The 27,913-nt window shown below is 41.6% G+C and overlaps 1 protein-coding gene across 2 annotated transcripts in view; it reads left to right on the top strand.

Annotated features, from left to right (window-relative positions):
- LOC149065192 (cell adhesion molecule Dscam1-like) overlaps positions 1-27,913 on the top strand; it is a 90,844-nt gene that overhangs the window by 5,969 nt on the left and 56,962 nt on the right. The window contains exons 2-4 of one of the 2 annotated variants that reach the window (XM_089254494.1): positions 7,514-7,795; positions 11,628-11,747; positions 17,461-17,637. In XM_089254494.1, the coding sequence (XP_089110620.1) occupies positions 7,514-7,795; positions 11,628-11,747; positions 17,461-17,637 (579 nt within the window). Of the gene's footprint in view, positions 1-7,513; positions 7,796-11,627; positions 11,748-17,460; positions 17,638-27,215; positions 27,659-27,913 lie in introns of those variants that run through there. The other variant, XM_089254495.1, reaches the window with a different exon arrangement.

Genomic DNA, 27,913 nt, shown 5'->3' with positions numbered 1-27,913 from the left:
CAATAATAAAACTCCTCTCGAAGTCTACCTCGAAGGAGCCTAAAAAGGCTCCGCGGAGCACGTGTTGAGAATCCCTGCTCTGCGCCGTTACAATGCTCGAGATAAGCAATTCCGTCCTAACTAACGGCTGTGCTGATGACACCGTTCACAGCATTTAAAATGAATTTCCATAATCAAACAGTTCTGGCAAGTAAATATTTGAAAAATAGTTAGATTTCATTTATAACTAAACGTGCAAATCGCAACCGAGGCAAACAGGTGTCCGAGAAGCGCTTTCGGGACAGCGAAAAAGTCGGGAAATGTCCCGAAATACCGGGACATATGGTCACTCCATGTGGAGGGTCGCGATTGAAATTATTGTCAAAAAAGGGGGTCGCGCTTCAAAACGCTTGGGAACCATTCCTATAGATGACTCATCAATAGAGGGGGGGAAATATTAATTCAGGTGGTGCGAATTGGTCAGTTTCGTTAAATACCGCCCCGGCCAGTTCGCGAAGTCACCGGTGATGCCTGGCCATAGTCGAATAACAAAGGACATGATTCGGGATCATCGCCAAGTTGGCGTATTTTTTCGTGATAATTATGTCCACGTGTGTTATGGCAACCCATCAAACCGCAATTACGATGAGGTAATCGTTTTTTTTCCTCCAAAAAAAATTTGGCAGAAAAACTGTTTTATATAGTTATTTATACAAATACAACGCCACAACAGGCAAATCGCCCAACGAGGTGGCTGACTTAAGAACATCATGGATCCCCGAGCCATTTTTTGGAGGCCCTACCTACTACACCTCCTACTACAAAATTACCATAATTTGAAAGAGATGAAAAATGCAAACGGAATGAAAACGATGCCAGGGCAAAGTCTGGTTTCGCGAATATGAATCATCTATAAACTCAGTGTCAAAGTCCTCAAAAATCTCTGTCAACACTATCTACTCTGTAATATAAAATCACAAACTCGAAAAGGGCCCGTTTCTAAGCAACCGAAATTAGTGACGATTTCATGTTACGGAAATGGGTTGCGGAAATCTGTTACGTTTTTGTGTTACGGAAGTCGGTTACGATTTTGGGTCAAATATTCATTTAACTGTAGCACATATCGGGACCCATTTGACCCATCGGGACCACGTTATGTGCATGTACCGAGAGGCTCCTACATCCTACAGCAGAGCCCTTAGGCTGGAATTTAGATGGCGAGCCCCCAAACCAGCTTTTCAGGGGCCCCTCTGTGGTTAATTTATAGTGTAAAAAATCAAAAAGTGATAAGAATCGTTGTGGCCACTGTCAGCACTACCCTTGTGGGGGGGGGGGGTGTCATGCCGAAAATTAGGTATATGTATAATATAAATACAACAGCAGTGCTCCCAACACACAGGGTCGGGGTACCCGGGGGGGATTGCACGTATAAGTTAAAAGTTTTCATTTCCAGGGGCCCTTGATGGATCTTAATGTTTTCTTGCTGCTTTAACGTTGAAAAATTTGCGATAGCGGGAGCAAAAGATATATCCAGTCTGGGGCCCCACCAAAAGTATGCGAATTGGTGTCCCGGGTAATTGGTTGGGGCCCTGGATTTTATTCGTTGGTAAAACGAATACAAATGAAAATTTTTCATGGCACTCGCACCGGGGGATGACCGACAAGCTTCCAAGTCGGGGACCCCATGTTTACAGGTTTCATTTTGGGTGGCCCTGGATGAATCTCATTCTTTTTTGTTGTAGAATTTGCAACAGCGGAAGCCCGAGATAAAGCCAGTCTGGGGCCCCACTAAAAATGTGCGTATCGTGTCCCCGCTACTGGATGTGGGGCCCTGGATTTTATTCGTTGTCAAATTGATAAAAATGAAAAATTCTCACGGGGGGTGTCCGACAAGCTTCCAGGTCAGGGCTCCTTGGAAGTGTTGACAGGTTCTAATACAGTGCCCCCGGATGTATCTCATTGATTTTTGTTGTTTAACATTGTAAAATTTGCAACACATCGGTAGCCCAAAATATATCCAGTGTGGGGCCCCACTGAAATTCAGCGAATTGAATCTGGGGACCCCCATGGGGAAGTTTTCTGATGGTACTTGATGAATCTCATTTGTTTTTTGTTGCTTTATTATTTTTATTAAAATTCGCTTCTTCAGTAAGCTGGTGCTTTCACACGTCCCTTTCCATAGCACGCTGATGAAGTGGGATGAAATAAACAAGATATGTTGTGAAGAGAAGTGTGGGGGGGGGGGGGGTTGGCCGCCAAAGGCGGCAGGGGGCAGAGCCCCCCTAGTCTGGACATAAAATATACTCCAAGCCAAATTGATGGTTCTCTGTAAGACACTCGCTACCAAGCTTTGTAAATGAGATCTATGCAATATAGCATGATAAAATAATGCTTCCATTACTTACTGACAGTTAGTTCCATGTCATTGCAAAACATCCTTGAGAAGTTCCTTTCTTCAGAACTTCGTGAAGTTTGCAATGACATGCTGATCGATGGGCTGGATGAGCGGTATAGCAGCCGCGGGAATAACATTCTGGTGAAATATATAAATTATTCTTCACCCATATTCTGTCGAGAGAATGATGAAAATCTCCTAATTGCCCAGGAGAATTAAGATGTAGGATGCTGAGTTAAAACATCTGGATGTCCGAACATTGGCTGACTTGGACACTTGGACCAGGACATGTGACGCAAACATGACGTCGATTCGTCGTTGTACGGGCTACAGTACTTGTGACATCCAACGAACGCGGACGGACCGCCACCAACGGAATTTGATTATCGAGTCCGGACGTGCCAAGGACGCTATAATATCAATTTAGATTTCGATTCTTAGATCACGATTTATCATAATTATTCCGTTGATTTATACTCCTGTAATTGAACTTGCTATTCTGTTATACAAATTTATATAGATATATATACATATACATATTTAATAAAATTCCGGATGCACCCATCTTTCGGGAACGCTTCGATATCTCCTTGAGATGGAAAGCGGGTTGTGTCCGGTCCTTCAATGTTCAATGTCGAGAGAAAAAAAGTTATAATTCCAGACTTATGAAATGCGTTACCTTCGGGATTTAGGCCGTTTCGCATATCCCTAAACCAAATCATTTTTTGTTGTTCGAAAACCGAATTCTTCGCTGGTGACCTGCTTATATCCCACAAGAGACAGAGCGGGAGCCATGTTTGGTGTTTGCGTAACTCAAGCCCCGTGTGCCAATAAGGACACACGTAGCTCTTCAACCAAGCACACCTCTTCTGGTTGAAGGGGTTCTCTGCACCCCTTCAACCAAGTCTATGTCCCTCTGTAGGTATGGTCTCCAAAACCTTACAGCATACTCCAGTCCAGAATGAACTAATCCTCGGAAAAGCGGAAGAATGACTTGGTGACCCTAGTTTCATCCGGGATAGTGGCACCATTCGACTCGTAAGAGAACCGTGGATTGTTTGAACCAAAATGAGCGACCATGCATTTGCCAACGCTAAACGTCATGCTCCACTCATTTGCCCATGCTGCAATCCTGTTTAAGTTGGTCTGCAGCAACTCCCTATCGCTTTGATTCCCGATTACCCCCATTACCTTCACGTCATCATCGAATCTGCTAGCAATCCCATCGATTTAGTCAAACCACTAATCAAAACTGCTGCTTAAATTCTGAACTGAAGGAGTTTCCTCTTGTCTTGAGGCCTGCGACCCTTGATGATCTTCAGCTGGTTGAGACAGAGATATCGTAGGTCGCAGCTGCAGTAATACATATCCACTCCGGTAAATACATCCGGCAAAAAGTCCGTAGAAACTTTAAAATTCATAAAAACCGGAAATAACCGAAATAGAAAACGGTTTGCAGGGTTAGCATCGCTAGGTCATGGGACAAGGGAAAAAAACTCAAAAAACAGCCGATAGGTGCGCTGACGTACACAATTGAAAAAAAAGATACACAAATAATGAACAGAATGCCTCCAGATCGTTTATTACAGCAGTATGCGTTCCACATGACTACCACCACAGGGGATAACACATTGCAGGCGAGTCACGAATCCAGCAACGGCAGAGAGCAGCAGGTTCACATATACGGTTTACAATTATGATCTGATTGTCGATCAGGAGCGCAAGTTCTTATAACCGTCTCAATTGGATATTTCCACCGAAGTCGCTCGTACCAGCACCACCTATCGGCTGTTTTTTTTTCTGTCAGAAAAATTCCCGTGACCTAGCGATGCTAACCCTGCAAACCGTTTTTCACTTCGGTTACCATTTTTCCAGTTTTTATTCATTTTTAAAGTTTCTACGGACTTTTTTGCATACCCTGTATATACCATGGGTTTCTAACTGGTGTTCTGCGTGATCAAACGCCACGGAACCCTTAAAAAAACCTGGATCTCCGGTAAGTGTTCAAAGAGGAGATCTTTGTTGCTGCTGATACTCGATACAGCACTACATATTTTCACATCGAACCAGAATTTCATGAATGTAATTTTTCGTTTCATCAGGAAATTACTAGTAAGAACAATGTTTTCTTTTGAGGGGGACGGGGACGGGTGGAGTTCATCCACTTAAGAAATCAGGATTCTTCACTTGCAGAATTTACACGGGCTTAAACGGGACACGAAGGGTCCCATCTATCTTAACACATGAATCCCACCCGAGTACGGCACGGGGACTTCATGACTTCATTTCCATGGAGTGGGGGGGCTTCCCCGATAAGATCCGGCGCAATGATTTATGACAACAAATGCGTAAATTAAGGGGTGGTGCATAAGCCTTCTTTCATTTCGCCTTGGGACTATGATGCCATTTAGACTTTATTTCTTTCGAACCGAGCACAACTCCGGTCTATCGCCATGGGCGATTTACTACCGATTGGGTTGCGCCGGAAGTGTGAGTATGTGTACCTCAAAGCCGTATTCCCACTATGATTGGGTCCAGGCATCGTCCTCGGTCCTCGGGGAAGCAATAATTTATGGCTTTCAATACAAAGGCCATCCATAGAATAATGACGGAACGGGGGGTTTCCTCCCCCCCCCCCCCCCACTAATGGTCTTCCTTTGAAATTTCCGAAAAAGTGACGCATGTTGTTGCGGTTACCGATAGTATTTTGCGGTTTATGTCCAACAAAGACTTTTTATTATCGAATTATCTGACCCTGCGTCAGGACCCAGTCATAGTGGGATGCGACTTTAACAGTCTGAGCGCGTATATAGTGTTGTGTGTGAATTTTTAAAGGTGCCATATCTACATTACAAATTCTGAGTGAGGTGTGATGTTTGAATGTTTGGACCACCACTGCGGCGACGGTGGGGTTCGAGTCGGTCACTCTGAACACTCGACCACCATAGTGGCTGCTATTTAGACTGCAGTAGGGACACACTTTTTTTTTAAACAAATATTCTGAACTCGGTTTGAATTCCGTAGAATAGCCTCATTATCACCAAGGGTTCCACGGAACATCCTTGTGCCTATCTAGGGTTCCGTGAGAAGTTTTACGTTAGAAATCTCTGCTCTATACAAATCTACAATTTTAGATCTATCGTCACCAAATCTTGTATATAAATGTGAAAGTATATATATGTCTGTATGTATGTATGTTCTTTATACAAATCTACAGTTTTAGGCCGATCGTCGCCAGATTTTGCATATGTACCAAACAGGACCGGGAATGAACCGTAGGCTACTTTAAAACTTCGTCAGAGCCGGGCAAATGTCCCAAATGGACAAAAAACTGTCGGGCAACAATGGTTTTTGGGCCTCAACAATCACTTTCGGAACGTTTACTTTGGTTACCGTGGTTCCCTAGCAATGCGTTCCAGAAATGCATGATATGCATATACCAAGGGTTCCGCGGAACATCCTTTATAATGGCTTGTCACTTTTCAATCGTCCCAGTAATTGAAGACAACCCGGGCAGCCCCGGGTATTATAGCTAGTCTTGAATAATTTCCAAAAAAAGTAGTCCGAATGGCTTCCAACTTCAGCGTGACAAGAATGGCGGAGTAGTTGAGGTGTTCGTCGCTTCTTGGCAGCATTTTACGAGGAGGAAATAGCTAGTGTCCACTTTTCTCGCCTTGGCCACTATGCCCTACATATGGTTAGCCTATGTAGGAGGCCACCGATAATGTGTTGGTCAATAGGGGCCACCGTTCGAAAAGTTTGGGAACCTTTGCACTAGGGTATATGCATAATCGCAGATAAAGGCAATAAATTTTAAGTACTTATCAAATCCACCAACAACACTCTTTTATTATGCATAATCTCTTTTAAAAGTGATAATTTTTTCAGTAGGGATGGGACGAATAGGGATTTGGTCGAATAACCGTATACAAGATATTCGGCTAATGCGGGGTGAGAGACGTCTTCAAATGCATCTTATCTGGTCGGGATTTTGTTCGTTTGCAACCAAAGAGCCATTTCAGTTATTGTTAATACTGTTTGGAGCGCGTTGTACAACGCGCTCTGTGTACAACAGTACACAGTGTTGGTTCTCATTAATGTACACATCTAGTACTGTTTGTGTTAATACAGTTTCACAGCACGAACTTATGATGTGCCCCGCCTCCTCTCTTTTACGGGCGAATTTTTTTGTCCCACAAGTGTCGTCAAAAGAGGGGTTTTACTGTATAAGTATGATTTACATTTTTCAAAGAATTGCAAAGTTCAATTCTTTGAAATTGTTCAATTTTCCAGAATTTGTCACCGCTATTTCAATTTTTTTTTCCTCGCAAACCCAAAAAAACTGCCGCACCCCCGGTTAAGAACACCATTACCGTGATGTGGAACTATACCGTGTGTACAGTTCTCAACCACTGAGTGTTCAAAAACGTCCCGCGGGTCACTCAAGTGCTCTAGAACTGCACCGTGGATCACTTGATATATGACAATGTGCAACGAGCCAATTAACCCCCCCCCCCTCCCCCAGCCGGTTTTTTTTTTGAATTTTTTGTACAAAATCGAGGGGTTCAAAATCCGCGATGTTTATAGATCGCGATAATAGCGTGCCCCGCAAAATGTCACAGAAGACGTGGTGTTGGTTTTTGCGTTGCCCGCAAATGAGGGGGTTAAGTGCTCTGGAACTGTACAAGTCACACAAGAGATATATGCCGCGCGTCACTTAAATGATCCGGAAAATGTGCCGCTTATATATTACATTTTAACGAAATCAGGTTTGAGGTCGCGTGTACATCGGATGACTGCGAGGTGGACATCCGATGTGAGGACTGCGAGGGCCACATGTAACCCACGGGTTGAGCATTTATGAGTTAGAACTTTTTTGTTCCATCGCCCCCTTCTTCAGGGATTCGTTTCTCTCATCGCCCCCCAACTCAAACGAACCCATAGGATCCTATACCCGTAGCTTCTATCCCCCGAACCATCAGGGGCGATATTGTCCACTTTCGGAAACTCTGAGTTAGAACATTGCGTGGTCTCAAAAGTGTTTCGTGGGTTCCGGGCTCTCGAAGTTCCTTCGAGTCATTATATAACACTATGAAAAGAAATAATTACCATCATTGAAGCATTGTTTTAATCCCACAGGAAGGATACACATACAGCCGTTCCATTTCCCAAGCAGCGTCAAGGAAGGCCAGACGGTACAGGCGATATGTGGACTGCTCCAGGGTGAAGGAGACATCAATTTCAACTGGCTGAAGGATGGCCAACGCACGGATTCGAACCCCGACGTGCTGATCACGGAGCATTCCGACTTCTCCCGCCTTGTTATAAAGAGCGTGGATGTCCGCAACACGGGCAACTACACGTGCATCGCGAAGAACAAATACGGACAGGACACGTACACTGCTCAACTTGGTGTCCGAGGTAAGTCTTGAGATCTCCTTAAAACACCGATTACTACACCCGGGAGGTAGCTAGCCAATCAACAAAGGCGGATTTATGTTTTCCCCATTCTAGTCAAATTTTCGCCACCGCCTCCCTCTGTCTTTGAGTCACTCTTTCGGTCACCACTCACATGGTTGAACACTTTCTTGGTCACTCTTTTGGACGCTCACTGATCCGGCCCTTCACTGGGGTCACTGTTTTGTTCCCCGTCGGTTGCTCATACACACTCTCTATGTGTTACTGTTGGTCACCACCCTGACGTACCTCAATTTTTCGCTCACTTTTTTTGTCATTCACATCCTTGCACAATGTTTTAGTCACTCTTTTAGTAGGTGACAGGCCTGTACAAATACTTACAGGCTCTCTAAGTCATTCTTTTTTTTATCAAGTGCTTACTCACTCTCTTGATTACTCTCATGCTTACATACTCTCTAGGTCACTCTTTTAGTCAATAAAATGCTTGCACAGTGGTATGGTCACTCACATGCTTGCAAACCCACTGGAAACTGTTATGTCATTCTTTTCGTCGCTCACTATCCTGTACCCTTGCTCTCTAGGTCACTCACGTGCTTGGACACTGTTTTGGTCACTATTTGCAATTTCTTTAGGTAACTCCAAGCCACTCTTTTTGTCATTCGCATGCTAGCACACTGTTTTGAGCACTCACGTGCTTGAGAATGGGAATTATTTAGGTCACACTTTCTGTTGCTCAACGAACTGTACTTGTTTGAAAGCCCTCGTACCCTTTCTCTCTAGGTCACTCACGTACTAGCACGATGTTCCGATTATTTACTTGCTTGCGCACTATTTTGGTCACTCACATTCTTCCATACTCCATAGTGACTAGTTTTAATTTTTAGTCCCTTCTTTTGGCTACTAAAATGCTTGCACACCTCTAGGTTATTTACTCTTTTGATCTCTCACCGACCTTATCTCTTGCTTTCTAGGTCAGTGTTTCTCAACCGTCGGGCCGCGGCCCGGTACTGGGCCCTGACATCAGTTAAACCGCGCTGTGAGTTGTTCGTCGTTTCATTTTTACCCATTTATTTCCTATTAGTCGTGCGCATGAGCGGACCATCCACTCAAAAAAAAAAATCTACGGGGCCGTGGGCTTTCAAACGTTCAGAATCAGAACACTCATTTGGTCATTTACATTGCAAACTCTCTTCGGCCTCACTGACCTAGTCCTTCCTCGCTCTCTACGCACAGGTGGGTTTATAGTATTACCGCCCTTCTCCCATTCTACTAGTTTTCTTGTCCACTTACTTTAGAAATTTGCCACCCCACCGAACTTGCTGGCCTGGGGCCCCTCTGAATCCCCTCGCAAATGCGCTTCTGCCAATCGATATTCCTCACGAGGATATGACAGATTCATCAGGCGAGAGAAGAGCACCCTCCGCCATTAATGATTACCTATGCGCGAGTTGCAGCAATTGAGCAACTTGAGATAGTGACTCAGTGGGATAAATGAATCATATTGGCGATGGCGCCACGGCGAATGAGGTCAGTCATAGTCTCTGGAGGTAATGGCGTCTGTCCTTGATAGGAATGAGTTGAAAAACGAAAATAGAAATATATTTGATCATTGGAACCCGCATTATATGCTCTAAAACAGCGGTTCTCAGCCTTTTTTTGACTCGTGGAGCCCTTTCTGGTGTATGAATGGCTATGGCGGTGCCCCGTGGGAATATTTGTTATTTATTTATCAAAGATATTGATTTACTTTTAGTATTAAAAAACATTTATATAATTATTTTTTCAAATTTAGTTTTTTATATATTCCTCGAGTGGCCGCGGAGCCCCTGGAGAGTTCAGACGGGGCTCCGTGGAGCACCGGTTGAGAACCGCTGCTCTAAAACATTGGCAAAAAATACTAAAAACGCAGAAATATGCGCTAAAGAACGTAAAAATGTGCACTAAAGAACGTAAAAATGTGCACTAAGGAACGTAAAAATGTGCACTAAGGAACGTAAAAATGTGCACTAAGGAACGTAAAAATGTGCACTAAGGAACGTAAAAATGTGCACTAAAGAACGTAAAAATGTGCACTAAAGAACGTAAAAATATGCACGAAGTAACGCGGAAATATACGCAAAAAGCACCAAATATGCGCTAAAAAAGCGGATATATGCACTAAAGAACGTAAAAATATGCACTAAAGAACGTAAAAATATGCACTAAAGAACGCGGAAATATGCACTAAAAAACACTGAAATATGCACTAAAAAACACTGAAATATGCATTAATGAAAGCGGTAATATGCATTATGAAAGCGGTAATATGCATTAATGAAAGCGGTAATATGCATTAATGAAAGCGGTAATATGCATTAATGAAAGCGGTAATATGCATTAATGAAAGCGGTAATATGCATTAATGAAAGCGGTAATATGCATTAATGAAAGCGGTAATATGCATTATGAAAGCGGTAATATGCATTAATGAAAGCGGTAATATGCATTAATACGCACTAAAGAACGCAGAAGTATGCACTAAAGAACGCGTCACTGTGCACTAAGTAAAATGTGAAATTGTGCACTAAAGACTAAAGAACAACTAAATAATGCTGAAATATGCATTAAAATAAATACGCGCTGGAAAATGAAGATAAATCTTACTTAAATATGTGCAGAGATATGCCATGAAATGAGAAAATATGTGTGGAAAATGAAAATAAATCCATCTAATATTGCCAAAGTATGGGCAAAATTTTTATCTAAAAGTGCTTAAAAATATTCATTTAAAAGTACCTAAAAATATGCATTTGGAAGTGCCTAAAAATATGAATAATGCTAAATTGCCAAATATTTTCTTGAAAAAAATTAATTTTATAAAATTTGAAGAATGGAAAAATAAAAATAATCTTGCAAACACATTAGAATATGTACAATGCCATCAATAGAAAAAATGCCAAAAATATGAATTTTCGGTTTTTTTATGCATTTTATATGCACCAAATATAAAAAGTGCTGAGATATGCAATTGCATATTTCAGCACTGCATTTGCATAAATGATACGAAATGAATGAAAATGAGATACAAAATGAACGGAAATGATACGAAATGAATGAAAATGAGATACAAAATGAACGGAAATGATACGAAATGAATGAAAATGAGATACAAAATGAACGGAAATGATACAAAATGAACGGAAATGAGTATAAAATGATACGAAATGAACGAAAATGATACGAAATGAACGAAAATGATACGAAATGAACGAAAATGATACGAAATGAACGAAAATGATACGAAATGAACGAAAATGATACGAAATGAACGACAAAGATACAAAATGAACGAAAATGAGTACAAAATAAACGAAATAAATACGGAATGAATGAAAGTAATATCATGAAATAAATGTAAAGTATGTATGGATGAAAATATACTCGCGTAAGGTAACAAAGGATATTTAGAGGTCTCGCGCCAGTTCGATACCCGTCCGCCAATGTCGAAACTATCCTGGCACCGAGACGGCGGCATGAATGCAGAAAAAGATCGCTACCACAGGGAGTCCCCACACCGAGTGGTTAGCGCACCAACCTCTCGGTGAGTATTAAAAAATAGGCTGCCGATCGGAATCGGCAATAAATTTTAGGTCTCGGTCTAATTAGCCCTCGTGTTAAGGCAGCTCAAGCCCATTCTCCGACAAAAATTATTACAAAAAAATACCATTTCACAAAAAATGAAACCGTTTTTAATGAATGAATGAATTTAAATGATGAAAAAAATACAGTAAAATCCAATCATAATGACTCAAATAATTGATGCGATGATTTCATTTCTTTGATGTATGCAATGCAGGTCCACCGAAATGGCTCAAGGAACCAACTGACGTCTCAACGTCACTCGGCGAAACGGTCACATTGAACTGCGCTACGTATGGCTATCCTGTCCCTGACGTCATCTGGAAACGAGCCAATGGTAAACACGCATCCATAAAAATATATATTTCTTATCTATTACGTTATTGGATAACGCAACTCTTTAAGAATGCGTTTCGATCTTCCCACGTGGCCAACGATGAAAAGCTTATCAATCAATCGTTAATAAGTAATAGTAATAAAAAACTATTGCGCGCTTCCCCCCACATCGGAGCCCGATACCGTTTGTTTATTTTCGGGTGGCCGCAAATATTTGGCGCCCATCGATAATTCATTGATTTATTTCCGATAATTTGCCGCTTAACGATTATTCCGCAATTTATTGTAATGATTTCCTTTTTTGGAATGAACTACATTGTATACCTCGGCTGAGGAACGCCTCGGCTTATGAAGATTTTTTATTATTTTTTTTCGTGATTTTTTGCTGCCTCGGCTAACGGATACGGATTCAGCTAACGAACATTTTCGTCGATATGGATGTTAGCGCAAATATCCATATGATGATACGTGTCAGGAAGGGCGAATTGTGTGAGTTCATTTGAGCTGAAGTTTCACAGACGAAAATTTCCATTTTATATGGCTCTTGGAAGGGGCGGTTATACCCATACCCCACCCGGGATGTACGGTTTTATAACGGTGTTCTTTTTTTGCCACCTAAAACTGCCCTAAAATTTTGCTACCTGGAGCAGTTGGCCTCCCCCAGTTCCAGCCCTGGCGAAGGGCGTGCTCAGCTACGGATACAGCGGAGGCAGGAATCTTTAGCGGCGAATGAAGAAGTCAGATTCGAACGGAGCGAAGATACTAGATATTTTTAGCTGCGATTGAAGCCCATGCAGATATCTTCAACTGCGAATGAAGTGGGGCGGGAGCAGGCATCTTCAGCTGTGAATGAAGTGGGGGGCAGGCATCTTCAACTGTGAATGAAGTGGGGGGTAGGCATCTTCAACTGCGAATGAAGTAGGGGGCAGATATCTTCAACTGCGAATGAAGTAGGGGGCAGGCATCTTCAACTGCGAATGAAGTAGGGGGTAGGCATCTTCAACTGCGAATGAAGTAGGGGGCAGATATCTTCAGCTGCGAATGAAGTGGGGTGCAGGCATCTTCAGCTGCGAATAAAGGGGGGGTAGGCATCTTCAACTGCGAATGAAGTGGGGGCAGATATATTCTGCATTCTGGGAGCTTGTCTTCTGCATTTGAATGTACGAGACACAGAAATTTGCTGATCAAATCACAAATGGCTACGAACTCGACTGGGTTGTGCCAACACTCCCTATAGATAAGAGAGTGTTGGTTGTACTAACACCTTGTTCAAAAGACTAAAACTGGTGTTGGTTATGCATAAACAGTCAACGCTCGTTATAACGGCCCTTCCATTATAACGACCGTTACGACAGGCCCCAAATATTTTTATATTTCTGGAGAAATCATATATAACGACCGATCTCAGCTCAGTCTCTCGGTTTTTGTTTTTTTCAATGAAATGGACAAAATCCGCCAATTGTGGACTTTGTACAATTGACTCGTACAATTTTGTACTCATTGTAATTTTGTACTCGTACAATCCGTCGTTGACTTTCACCCCTGATACTTGGAGATGGAAACAGAAACGTTGTCACTTTCACGAAATACCCTGTAAGTAGCGCCCTCACTGGAAACAGGGTGAGGTCATAGAAAGGCGAGTGTCGACTCGACTGGATGATACAGGTGCTCCTCCGCCCCTCCCCGCGCTTACCCTCTGTTTTATTTTCTGACATGATGACTCAATCACTTCCCACGTGGTTATTTTTCACAATTTTACTTGATTTCTCAATTTAGGAATGTACAATTAACTGAACTCTTTTTTTTTCATTCTGAAAATTATTCATTTCACATGGCTTATCTTTCAATTTTAGGCAGTTCCTAGAACGAATTCAGCGATTTCCCGTGGGAACCTATGGGAAATTCCGTTTCAGCTAGCGAACGTGATTCTGAAACGAATCATCTTCGTTAGCCAAGATATCACTGTATATGCAGAGGCAGGGGGCGTAGCCAGAAATTTCGTTCGGGGGAGGGGACCACTTTCATTTCCGGGGGGCACATAGTGATAGAACAATAGATTTGGCCATCTTTTTCCCATTTTTTGGTCATTTTCTCACATTTCGGGGGGGGGGGGGACAAGACCCCCAAGTCCCCCCCCCCCTCGCTACGCCCTTGTGCAGAGGCGGTTTTATGGTTTGCCGCTCGGGGGCTGGATAAATTTAGCCGCTCTCTACACAAGTCTGTGTAGCAGTGCTGTTTTTAACTCATGGGTCCACTCGGAACCCTTACAAAAATGGGGTTCGGTTGAAATTTTCGATATTCGGCATACATAATATAAAATCCAATGGTCTCCAGTGAGTGATTCGCAGACGACGTGAAGCTAATGGGGGCAGGGGGGGGGGCGGAGTCGGAAACCAAAGCGATGTGGGGAGTTACTCCAGACCAACCTAAACAGGATTGCAGCATGGGCAAATGAATAAAGTTCAGCGCTGACAAATGCATGGTCGCTCACTTTTGAAGTTAACAACTCACGTTTCACTTACGAAGTTGAATGCTCACCGATGCAACTAAGATCACTTATTTGGGCATTCTCATTGACGAGCGGCTTAGATTTTCTGAACATTATTCCGGCGGCGGTCAAAAAATCGATTAGAATGCTATTGTTTGTTCTCAAAAGGTCTCTTCTACGCGTTCTCCTAAAGTCATTCTCCCACTTTCCCGAGGCTTAGTTCGACCTGAACTGGGATATACCTGTTGTAAGGGTTTGCAGACCTTACCTACAAACAGAGAACTTGGTTGAGGGGTTGCGGAGAAGAGCTACGGTATACAAGACTTGAGAAAAGAAGAGAGATTTGATTTCTTGAATATGTTCCCATATTGGAAGAACGCAGGAGTAAGGGGGACATGATCGAAGAGTTTAAAACTTTCAACTGGATGAATAAAATGGGCCCACGAGTTGTTAATACATCGTCAATCAACTGCTTTTACAAGGGGACTCCAGTATCGATTGGTAAGGGACAATGCGAGGTTATGGTGTCGCAAGGAATTTTTCTCCAATAGGGCTGTTAATAAATGGAATAGCTTACCCCCGGAGGTAGTAAATCGTAACACAATTGACACGTTTAAAAAGAAATACGATAAACATGTTGGGGTGAATCGAGAAGCTCTGTCCATACTTAGAATAAGACAACCATAAGTATTCTTTATTGGCATTGTATAATATTTTATCATGTGTATATATTGTTTGTAATTGCTTTTTTAATAGGGTTGCTGAGCCAAAAGTCACTCTTTTGGTATGTGATTGACGGGATTCCTCATTGTCTGCCCTGGGCTACGACTAGATTCTTAGCTACTAGTCAGCTGGATCAAGCGCGCATTTTTGCCGCCCTCACCTCTTGTAATGGTGAAGGAGAGCGGTGTGAAATTCGCGCCCCCCTCTCTGGTCAGGCGCAAATCCAGGATGATGTGTCGGGAGAGCTCTTGCCTCTGATCCTGCCCTCGGGGCAACAGACCTGCCTCGATCCCCTCCCGGTTGTGGCCTTTTCTTTACGTGGCTCTTTGGGTTGCTCCCATGCATGCACACTCTCTTGGCCACTCACTGACCTAACTCCTCGCTCTCTAGATTCATTTGGTCATTCACATGCTCACTTTGTTTTTTGGTCACTCACATGGTTGCACACTCTCTACGTCACTCTTGGTCTCACACTTACCTAGTCCCTCGTTCTTAAGGTCACCCTTCTGTTTGCTTACGTGCTTACACGCTCTCTGGGTACACTCTCTTTTGATAGGTCACGTGATCCGCCACTCTCTAAACAGAGTCGGAGATTTGTGGTTCAGTTTCTCACATTCTAGTCCTTGACCATAATTGAATTGTCCTTGAATTTTCTTGACCATCAAATTCGCCGCCCCTCCGAACTTACCATCTTGGGCTGCACTGCTTTTGCCCCCATCCCCCGAAGCCCGAGACATGCCTCTGACTGTACGCTAATACGTAGTTTCCCAAACATTTTGTTCCATCGCCCTCTTGAAAAACTTTCCGTCTCGTCGCTACCCCCCCCCCAACACTCAAACAAACCTATATGGTCCTATACTAAATCCACAGCTCCCACCAATCCCCCCGGATCTTTCCATCTCCCCCCCCCCCCCGACGGGGTGATGTAGTCCACGTAGGGTAACACCGCGTTAATATTACGACTAGGAAAATGAAAGTGAAGGCCAATGTTATTCTTTCATCAGCCATTGTATTAATGATGAACGATGACGGTTTCTCGCGAAATGACTCATACCGCGGTCATTGGTCTCCTCATAATGAGTTGGAAAACATGTGTGGCGGCTTGAATTCCAACGGGGATTCACAATGATAATACATACATACAAAGAACGGGCGTTTTCGCAAGTATGACCTTGTATCGGAAAGAAGGTCCCGAATCTTCGCGTGATTAGTCATCAACATACTGCCGTCGTGTTTTGGGTCATATTCTTGTTGCGCACGAAACGGGCTCTTTATTTGGATTCCTAAAGCCCAAGGCCGTGGTGAAACGAAAGAAGGGGAGAGCCAGGGAATTTCGGTGTTGCCCTTCCCCCCCCCCCCATCTCCCGAAAACAGTCGTATCGTCGTGAAAAATACGGGAAATCGCATTCTTAGGTACGGGAAAAAGTTACCATCATTAATATTCACTTCAAAAAAACGTTACCAGTTGTCTTTCTTCCTTTCAAACCGAGCACAACTATCGCCATCTATGGGCAATTTACTACATAGTGAGTTGTGCCGGAAGTGTAAGTGTGTGTACCTAACAGTCTGAGTGCGTTTCTAGTGCTGCCATCTATATTTCAGGAGTGAAGTGTAATGATTGAATTACATTTGTACCTGTTTGTAGGTCTGTTGCTGTCTGTGGCGAGACTTTTTAAAGGAGGGAGAGATAGGCTCTCGCATTCGCGCCTCGAAGTTCACGGGGTTATGCAGGGGGCAGTAACTAGGCTGTGGCACTGCCCCTGGGCTCGAGCCGAATGGGGTCCCCACAAAAGTTTACATTTGTTTTGCGTAATTATAACTTTTTCAAGAGAAGCCCCAAAAAAAGTCTGCCCCGGGATCCGGGAAGGCACACGGTGGCCCTGGGGTTATACTCATTGGCTAAGATCAGAATTGCGTTAGCAAAGTTTTTTTTTGAGTTGAAATTTTTGATTTCTCATGTAGGAAATAAAATTTATAGCACGTTTTATTTTACGTTAATGTGATAAATACAGTTATTATGCATAATCACCGATCATTTTGATAAATTTGATAAATTTCCCCTGAATTTATCACTTTTACCGGTGATTATGCAAAATACCCGAGCCTCGTTGGTACATATGAATTTGAGAAATCGTACATTTGCCGGTTAAAATTCCTCACATTTGCCGGTTATTATGCATAATCAACATTTCGTATCGGTAAATATGATAAATCGGTCTCATTGCTGTGATAAGATTTATGCCTATTATTTAGATGACAATAAGTGAGTCATAGTCTGAACTAGTTATAACGAACTCCGATTTAACGAATTTTTCCGCACATTCCGAAATAACTCCTATAATTCACACCTGTTTAACGAAATCGAACCTCGGTATAACGAACTAAGAGTGGCCTTGTTTGAGAGGGCCACCCCCCCCCCCTTCCCGTGCATAGTATGTATTAGAATTTATCAGTAAGTACTTATCACAAGCTGGTGTTTGAAACTTAACATATGATTTTACAGAATCCCAACCGGACCAATGGACGACGATAACCACCGCCAAGCATCATTCGGAAGCGCACACCAACGGCTCCCTGACTCTGTACCAAGTACGACACGAGCACTCCGGATTGTACCAGTGCCAAGTCAGCAACGGGATCGGCGACACCTTAATGAAGACAGTCACGGTCAGCATCAAAGGTAAGAAAGACATTCCATCGTGCGATGTCCTTGTATGTGTACAACAAAGACAGCAAAAAAAAAACACTTGTGACGACTGCATTTTCACTGTTGACAGATTCGTCAACCCTTTTGATTATGTGACGCATGTGAAAGTAGATCACCTCACACGCACACACATTAACATTGATGTTTATTTCTTGGAACCCCACCGGAGTTCTTTTTTAGCGAATGTGTAACGTTATATGTCTTGTCTTCAACTACTTCTACAGATTCACACTTAGTGCACGAACATGAAGAGCGACACTTGAGGAGCCATCGCCATCGAAAGGTCAAAATGTCTGTGACCTCATTTCTCTGTGTCTCTTCTTTTGGCTTCAAGTGTGACAGGAGAAAGCGTTAACGTTTCATTTCCATCCAACATGTCCTCCATCAAATTTCTGTAACAGTATCCAATCTAGTGTAATTGCCGTTTTCCTGTAGTTTAAGACGTCCAGTGAGGGAGGTTCGTCTTATCTCCGAATTTAATGGTGACGAGATTTTTTTGTTTTTTTTGTTTTTCTCGCCAACTGATGACAAGAAGTGACACAAACACATGCATCTCTTGGCGATAAATATAAAAATAATAATAATTTGGTGTCAAAAGTATTGGCTGTTGAATTGGCTTTCTTCAGGCCGAGCTACTGGGGGGGCTCCACGGGAAATGGTGTGATAAAAGTAAAATAAATTATATTTTAAGTAATGTGGGGGGGAGGGCTCCGTCTTATCCTGCCCTCCACGAGCAGTGTCGTATTAACGCATGGTCCCCACCCGGACACGGCCCGAGGGCAGGCCTGTCTTAAGAGCATCGTGGGCCCCGGGCCAAGTGGTTTTTCTGAGGTCCTTCCTCGTAAATTCTAGAAAATTTTAACCTGATCTAATTTTTGTGAGGCCCCTGGGCCGTGCCCAGGTGGGCCCATGCGTTAAGATGGCACATTGTATAGCAGTATTTCTAGCCAGGTAAGGGCACCCCAGAAAAATCACTTCACCCCGAGAGGGGAGGCCTCTGATGCCCTTAAGGTGATCCTGTATCTAGACCCCCCATTTCTACTTATTGAACTGATTTTGTCCAGTAAATTTATAGTAAGCAAATATTTTATAAATGCGGTCAGTCTCCGGATCCCTGGGCGAGAGTTCAGTGAGCTTCTTGTTCTTACTCTATGCAAGACCGTTTCGACATCAGGGCCCTAAGCAAAGGGATGCTATGGGGACCTTACGTACTTAGGTTTCATATTTGTATATTTTCTGTCTAAAATCGCAGTACCAGATTATGTGAGTCTTCTTTGGACACGAGGGCCCCTACCCTGGTCCATACCTGCGAGAGCCCGCGCGTTGAGATGGCCTTGGTTCTATGGGCAGTTCTACTGTGTTCTGGGAAGCATCTGATTTTTTTTTCTTCTCGCCGCTTGTGGTCCACTTGACCACCTATCACTACCCCCCAACCCTTTCCGCTGTGATAGTCGAGTGGTCATAGTGTGCCGGACTCGCATCGCGAGCCCCAGGTTGAGAACCATGCTCTAGAACAGTATTCCCCCCAAGAGAAAATATCGCCCTCGGCGGATGGTAGAAGCATGACCCCCCACATCCTGGAGCAGGACCCCTAGTCTGGGATCTTTTGCGGGCCCCTCCCCGACACACTTTCACGGGCCACTTTATGATCAATTGATAGCGTGAAAGAGCAAAGAAATGGTGAAAATCGTCCCGGGTCCCAGGGCTGGAGCCTTGTCAGCCCACCCCTTGTGGGAGCCATGGGTAGCAGACATGAGTTGGTTTGAGCTGGGCAGGCGAAAAGGGAGGCTCTCCCCCACAACGTCCATAACGTTTGAAATTTTATACAGACTAGAAATATTGTTTCAAGAAGACCCTAGAAAATGTCAGTACGTTCCTCTCACCGTCATCATCATAATAACTCCTAGAAATTTCAAGGAGTCCCTAGAACGTCAGTACGTTCCACTCATCGTCATCATCATATAGGCTGCTAGAAATTTCAAGGGGTCCCTAAAACGTCAGTACGTTCCACTCATCGTCGTCATCATAAGGGCTCCTAGAAATTTCAAGGGGTCCCTATAACGTCAGTACGTTCCCCTCACCGTCATCATGATAATAACTCCTGGAAATTTCAAGGAGTCCCTAAAACGTCAGTACGTTCCACTCATCGTCATCATCATATAGGCTGCTAGAAACTTCAAGGGGTCCCTATAACGTCAGTACGTTCCCCTCACCGTCATCATCATAATAACTCCTGGAAATTTCAAGGAGTCCCTATAACGTCAGTATGTTCCACTCATCGTCATCATCATATAGGCTGCTAGAAATTTCAAGGGGTCTCTAAAACATCAGTACGTTCCACTTATCGTCGTCATCATAAGGGCTCCTAGAAATTTCAAGGGGTTCCTAAAACGTCAGTACGTTCCACTCATCGTCGTCATCATAAGGGCTCCTAGAAATTTCAAGGGGTCTCTAAAACGTCAGTACGTTCCACTCATCGTCATCATCATATAGGCTGCCAGAAATTTCAAGGGGTCCCTAAAAGGTCAGTACGTTTCGCTCACCGTCATCATCATATAGGCTCCTAGAAATTTCGAGGGGGTGCCTAAAACGTCAGTACGTTCCGCTCATCGTCATCATCATAATGGTGCCTAGAAATTTCAAGGGGTTCCTAAAACGTCAGTACGTTCCACTCATCGTCATCATCATATAGGCTGCTAGAAACTTCAAGGGGTCCCTATAACGTCAGTACGTTCCCCTCACCGTCATCATCATAATAACTCCTGGAAATTTCAAGGAGTCCCTATAACGTCAGTATGTTCCACTCATCGTCATCATCATATAGGCTGCTAGAAATTTCAAGGGGTCTCTAAAACATCAGTACGTTCCACTTATCGTCGTCATCATAAGGGCTCCTAGAAATTTCAAGGGGTTCCTAAAACGTCAGTACGTTCCACTCATCGTCGTCATCATAAGGGCTCCTAGAAATTTCAAGGGGTCCCTAAAACGCCAGTACGTTCCACTCATCGTCATTATCATAATGGCTCCTAGAAATTTCAGGGGGTCTCTAAAACGTCAGTACGTTCCACTCATCGTCATCATCATATAGGCTGCCAGAAATTTCAAGGGGTCCCTAAAAGGTCAGTACGTTTCGCTCACCGTCATCATCATATAGGCTCCTAGAAATTTCGAGGGGGTGCCTAAAACGTCAGTACGTTCCACACATCGTCATCATCATAATGGCTCCTAGAAATTTCATGGGGTCCCCAAAACGTCAGTACGTTCCGCTCACCGTCGTCATCATACCGGCTCCTAGAAAAGAACCCCCCCCCCCAAAAAAAATAAAAAATTATTATGGGCCCTCGTTTTAATCTCGTGCAAAAATTTCTCTTCAATCGAATGTCCAATAACGAAATGCAAATAAATTTCCTAGTAATAAACTGACAAATAATATGCATTCGGAATGAAAAATAAATTCCAATCATTTGCCCTTACGGCTCGGGGCCACCCGTTGAAACGCCGCCGCTCATCATCATCATCATCGACGTGGATTACTTTCGAAGTAATTAGGGAAAAATATCGCTTCATCACGTCCTTGGCACTTAAACTACAATCAAAAAGCCATAGGAAAATAAGTAAATAAATAATTCTTTTCCGCGGCTTATCACCAGCGGCTCGAAAAACAGGAAGTTATGGCCCAAAACGGCCCTAATGATACGCGTCTGGCCATTTTTTTTTTCGAAGCGGCGCGTCCTTCACAAATCAGACTGCAAGGTCAGTGTGACGTCGACGCGTTGCCAAACACCATGGGAATGAATTTCGTTTTTGTGGAGGAAAAATTGGCGTGTGTCTAAAAATACCTTTACTTTCGATAAATGAAAGCAAGGCCTCTTCTTTTCGACGGCCCGTAAAAAAAAAAATATTCGGCTTATTCAGCCTTAAACACTGGGCCCTCGTTATCCGTTACGATGCAAATATTTGGTTGAGACTTCCGCAGCCGAACGGTTGGTTGATGGAGCTTTAAAATTTTTTTTTTTACGGATGCCGCAAGGTTGTCCGGAGGCTCCTTCCACTCGGGAGGACGACGACAACAACAACAAACCGACCGTGACCACGAATTTCTGAAACCCCCATAACTGCCCATTCGGGGCACCTAGTCTCGGACAGTGTTTTCTTTACGTATAGGGAGTACATGCATCTACGAGTCCTCGTGGTAGTGAAATTTAGTCATGACCCGCCATAGCCCAGTGCCGTCTTAACGCATGGGCCCACCCGGGGGCCCTCAAGAGACGAGGGGCCTCGGAAAAACTAGAGGTAGTTGAATTTTTCGAGAATTGGCTAAGTAGGGCCTCAGAAATATCACTTGTCCCGGGGGCCCACGGTGCTCTTGAGACGACCTTGCCATAACCTGGAGCAGGGCCCTAGGCTAGGATCTGTGGAAGGCCCAACGGTTACACTTTTCACGAGCCCTTTTTAGTTAATTTAAAAAATAAGTCAAAAAAATGATAAGAATTGTCCCGGGTCCAAGGATTAGAGCCCTGTCAGCCCCACCATTATGGGGGGGGGGCATGAATTCAGTACTATAATTTTTGAAAGTATAAGTTCTGGGGACCCGCAATACTGCTTGTTTAGGGGCCCCTACACTTAAACAGTGCCGTCATAACGCATTGTTTCATGCGGGGAGGGGCTTCACGATAATGAGATCTCATGGCCGCAACTAGGAGGGGGAGGCAGGCGGGCCCGTTCTCTTGGACACTGATGTCAATAAAGCATGACCTACCCTCCACCCTGCCAAATTTTGAGCCTGCCGCGGCCCAACCACATTTCTAGATCACTCAACCGGCCAACGGCACACTTTCAGATAACCTGAGTGACTTACGGTGCATTTCCAGATAACTCAAGGGTCCCGCGGCACATTTTCAAATCAGCCAAGTGACTCGAGGTACATTTTCAGATCGCCTGAATGGCTCGAAGCACATTTCCAGATAACCCAATTGGTCCGCAGCACGTTTCAAACCAATGAAATGTCCCGCATTCCCCTTTTCGACTTGACCATTCATACAATAATCTGCCCGGCCGAGTGGACGAAATTGTGAGGCCTACAATAGAGACAGTCCATCGAAGGCATTTAAGGCTCGGCCAAAAAACATCATTATCAGTCAATCAGGCTCAAGAAAATAATGTGCACCATCTTTTTATCAATGAGCCTGATCATCTGGTGGTCTTTGTGGTATTTTGAGGCCTGGCCACAAATACCAGATAAGGCTTCTTTAAAAATTCACAAGCGCATAATGACAATGGACGGGCGCAACCTCCCCCCAAGATTCTTCGTTGAGATAATACCTAAAGAATTCCGTTCAGCAAGATCTGAAAGGAAGGGATTTTTGGGGGATTTTCTTTATTAAGTTAGGGAAAAACGTATTTGTAATGCAAAGAATGGGAACCCCCTGGGCAAGAGTGTTGCAGGTATTTCAAATTGAGTTTGGATGCTCTTTCTAAGTTTCTTGATGATTTGGGAAGGATGGGGGGGGGGGGGGGTTCTGAACAAAGAAGTTATCGGGGGTCCTCACATAATTATAATTCGGGGGTCCTCACATAATTATAATGAATTATGTTAGAAGTTAGAGAGAATTTTTTTTTTTTAAATTTAGAACACCTGGTTAGGGGGGGGGGTAGGGTTTCTAGACAGGGCCGTCTTAAGAGTATCATGGGCCCCTGGGCCAAGTGGTTTTTCTCAGGCCCTACCTGGTAAATCCTAGAAAATTTCAACCGGATCTCATTTTTGTGAGGCCCCTGTTCTCTTGAGGCGCCCGGGTGGGCCCATGCGTTAAGACGGCACTGTTCCTAGAGCCCAATAGTTCTCAATCTAGGGTCATATGGCTCTCTTATGGTCCTGAGATTTTCTAGAGGGAGGGGGGGGGGCACGGTGAAAATCAGATGAAATGGGCCACAGGGCTTTAAAGAAATGAAATTTTATCAAGTAAAATATGGTGGGGGAAAAAGTTTGGCTACTTTAAGCAGTATCGTCGGAGCCGGGGGTGCTGTGGGTGCTCGAGCGACAAGACCGAAACGGGGGAGGGAGCAGGGGGGGGGGGATTAATGATGAAAGTTTCACCCTTCAAGGGCTGCCAAAATGCGTGCTCTTCCCGGCTGACCAAGCATCTAGTTACAGCCCTGCTCGAGCTTCCCCAGTGTTTGGTACCTCGGCTTGAGCACCAACTGATTTTATCCAGGAACCAAAATTTCTATATGAAGTTCAAGCTGAACCCCCACTGGTATAAAGCACTTCCAACACCCCTGCTACTTTCGCAGGCTCATCTTAACCCATGTGGACATGACCCAGGGCCTCGTATCCATAACGGGGCTACATGATGAGATCTGGTACTATGATTTTCAAATGTATGTAGGTATGCAAGCTGTTACTTCAGCAGCTAAGTGTGGACCCCCCAGAACATCACTTTGCCCCGGCATCCATGCATAAAATTCTCACAAAAAGAAAACTCGCTGAACTACAACGCAGGGTAGGCGTGGACCCGGGGTAATGTGTCGGGTGGTTCGATTTATTGTGCAGGTTCGCTGAATCGTCCCATATTTTACATAGAGCTATTTTTCCCATATAATTCAGCACTTGGGAGGGATGTTCACCCGCATTCCCGGATCCATGTCTTGCCCAGGGTTCCAGAGATCGGGAGGCCCCCCCCCCCCACCGGAATAAGAAAATAAAAATTAATGAGAAGAATACTATATATTGTGTATAAAAATAGAAATAGAAAAAAATTCAGAAATAGAAATCCGAAAAAATTTCAGAAACAAAAATCAAAAAAATTCCAGAAAGAGAAATCGGAAAAAAATTCTGAACTAGAAATTTAAAAAAAAATTCAGAAACACAAGTTAAAAAAGTTCAAATGGAAATCTGAAAAAAGTTCAAATGGAAATCTGAAAAAATTCACAAATAGAAATCGAAAAAATTCAAAATTTGAATTTTTACCGATTTCTATTTTTCTGATTTTTGAAACAGAAGTACAAATCGTAAAAATTCGGAAACAGAAATTTAAAAAAAAAAAATTCAGAAACAGAAATTAAAAAAAAAAATTCAGAAACAGAAATTAAAAAAAAAAAATTCAGAAACAGAAATTAAAAAAAAAGAATTCAGAAATAGAAATAAACAGAAAAAAATTCAGAAATAGAAATAAACAGAAAAAAATTCAGAAAAGGAAATTAACAAAAAAAATTTAGGAATTCCAGAATCGGAAATAATTTCGGAAGAAAAAGTTACTGATTACGCCGACAAAAAAGATAATCGGAATGTCCGAATCGAAAAAGAATGTCAGAAGAAACAAGGAATTAAAAATGATTTTAAAAAGAAATTACAAATTATTTCACGCAAAAATAAATTACAAATTATTTCAGAAAAAGAAATTAGGAACTATAACAACAGAAAGAGAGAAAAAGAAAATAATTTTCGTAGTAATAAATATCGGAAATAATTTTAAAGAAAAAGATAGACAAAACATTTTTTGAAAAATAAATTAAGTCACTTCATATGTTGAAAATTATATCACAATAAAAAAGAAATTGGAAATTTTATAAGTGCACAAAATAAATTTCGAATTCTATTAGTAGAAGAAACAAAAGTACTCAGTATTATAAGTAATTATTGGAAAAGAAATCATGTTTGAAAAAAGAAAATGAGCTACATCGTTAAGGAAAGACATGAAAAATATAAATCGGAAATAAATTTTAAAAAATTAATTAGAAACATTTAAACATTTTCAGAAATAGAAATCAAGAATTATTTCCGATTAAAAAGCAGAAATGATTCTAGAGTAATGTGTTAGAAGTCAAGAACAATTTTACAAAAATGAACTGGAAATAATTTTTCAGAAAATTGAATCAGAAAAATAGGTTTGAAATAATTTCATAAAAATGAATCGGAAATCTTTTGCGTAATATAGATCAGAAATAACTATAGAAAAACGAATCGAAAATAATTTTGGAAAAAATAATTACAAATAATTTCACAAATATAGAAATGAGAAACAATTGTAGAAAAATGATTTTATTAATAATAATTTCTGAAATGTAAATCAGAAGTGATTGTAGAAGAACGAATTAAAAATACTTGTAGACAAATGAATTATTAATTTTCGAAATATAAATTGAAAATAATTGAGGAAGAACCAGTTAAAATAATTGTAGATTGTCAAAAAATGAATTGAAAATGATTATAGGAAAATTAATTTAAAATGATTGTAGAGAAATGCATTGAAAATAAATTGAGATTGTAGAGAAATGTATTGAAAATAAATTGAGATTGTAGAAAAATGCATTTAAAAGAATTGCAGATTGTAGAACAACGAGTTTAAATAATTGCAGAAAGGCGAGTTAGAACAATTGTAGAAAAATGAATTGAAGATGGTTCTAGATTGTAGATAAATGCATTGAAAATAATTGCAGAAAAATGAATTAAAATAATTGTAGATTGTAGAAAAACGAGTTAAAATAATTGTAGATTGTAGAAAAACGAGTTAAAATAATTGTAGATTGTAGAAAAACGAGTTAAAATAATTGTAGATTGTAGAAAAACGAGTTAAAATAATTGTAGATTGTAGAAAAACGAGTTAAAATAATTGTAGATTGTAGAAAAACGAGTTAAAATAATTGTAGATTGTAGAAAAACGAGTTAAAATAATTGTAGATTGTAGAAAAACGAGTTGAACTAACCAAAATTGTAAATTGTAGAAAAATGAATTGAACGTAATTTTAGAAAAATGAATTGAACGTAATTGTAGAAAAATGAATTGAACGTAATTGTAGAAAAATGAATTGAACGTAATTGTAGAAAAATGAATTGAACGTAATTGTAGAAAAATGAATTGAACGTAATTGTAGAAAAATGAATTGAACGTAATTGTAGAAAAATGAATTGAACGTAATTGTAGAAAAATGAATTGAAAATAATTGTAGAAAAATGAATTGAAAATAATTGTAGAAAAATGAATTGAAAATAATTGTAGAAAAATGAATAAAAATAATGTCAAAAAAAAAAATTCATTACTAATTTCTGAAATAAAAATCGTAAATAATTACATAAAAATACCAAATAATATCAGAAATACCACTATGTATTACAAATATATATAATTTCCGAATTCAGAAATAATTTAAGAAGAAAAATTTACAAATTATACCTGAAAGAAATGCATCGAAAAAATTAGAAATAATTTTAGAAAAAAAAAAAAAAATCAGTAAAAGAAGAAAATTAGTTTTGCCATCAACATAAATGACATAGAAAATATAAATTCGTTCACAAATCCTTATAAATTATGAAATTATGATAATTACATCATAAAATCCAAAAAAAACACGTGCTACAGAATGCGTACTACGAATTCCAATGCACGAAAATAGCCGCGTAATAACAATCTTTCATCCCCTACATCACGTAGGGAAAAACGCTTCCTTGAGATAGGGATTTGAAGCCGTGACGTCACTACAAAAATCCCTACATTTTCCCCTTTTTCTTTCTTTTCTCTATCCCATACACACATCTGTATTACTATACTATAGCCAGAAAACCAGTCAGTTTTTCGCAACACGCAGCGGAACGGCGCGCTTCAAATGAATACTATACATTTCGACCGGAATAATTGCGGAAATTAATACACATTAATTGTGTGTGTATTTGTGTGTGTGTGTGTGTGAATGTGTTACTCAACTTACGCCATGTTATAGCGAATTTCTTTACGTAATTTATTTATTTTTTCCAGTGAATAATTAGTCGGAAAAAATTGGTGCTGGTTTTTATTGTGGAGTGAAAATCGATGGCGTAATCAATATTTTGCCATCATTACCGATGATAATGGTTGTTTTATTTGTTTCTTAATTCATGTGCTCTGTGAATGTGATTTACATGTTTTTCCGCTCACTCCCGACATGATGTCGTCGCTCATGAGGTTATGGATATTCACGGCTTTTTCGGTCGCCCTTTTCGAGGCGGGATACGTCAGTGCAGGTGAGTAAAGGAAAACTAATTTTTTGTTCTATTTTTTAAAAGTTTATGGAAAACATGCATGTGTTGACGAGAATTACATGGATATCATGAGTAACATTACACTAATGAAATATGTAGGGAATCATGTTTATTCGGGATAAACCTGGAGTGACTGTAATGGCTGCCTCCGGGGGGAGAGAGAGAGAGAGAGACTCGCTCCTCTTGTACAAGGAGAAAGAGTGATCGCAGCCATTTACGGGAGAGTGAATTCGGATA

This window comes from Pholcus phalangioides, unplaced genomic scaffold (genome assembly GCF_987345545.1).
Source record: "Pholcus phalangioides strain wild (caught in Gottingen) unplaced genomic scaffold, Ppha-v1.0 ptg000041l_1, whole genome shotgun sequence".
NCBI lineage: Eukaryota > Metazoa > Arthropoda > Arachnida > Araneae > Pholcidae > Pholcus > Pholcus phalangioides.
Note: the sequence above shows the minus strand (reverse complement) of the source record. Positions and strands in the feature narration are given on the sequence as shown.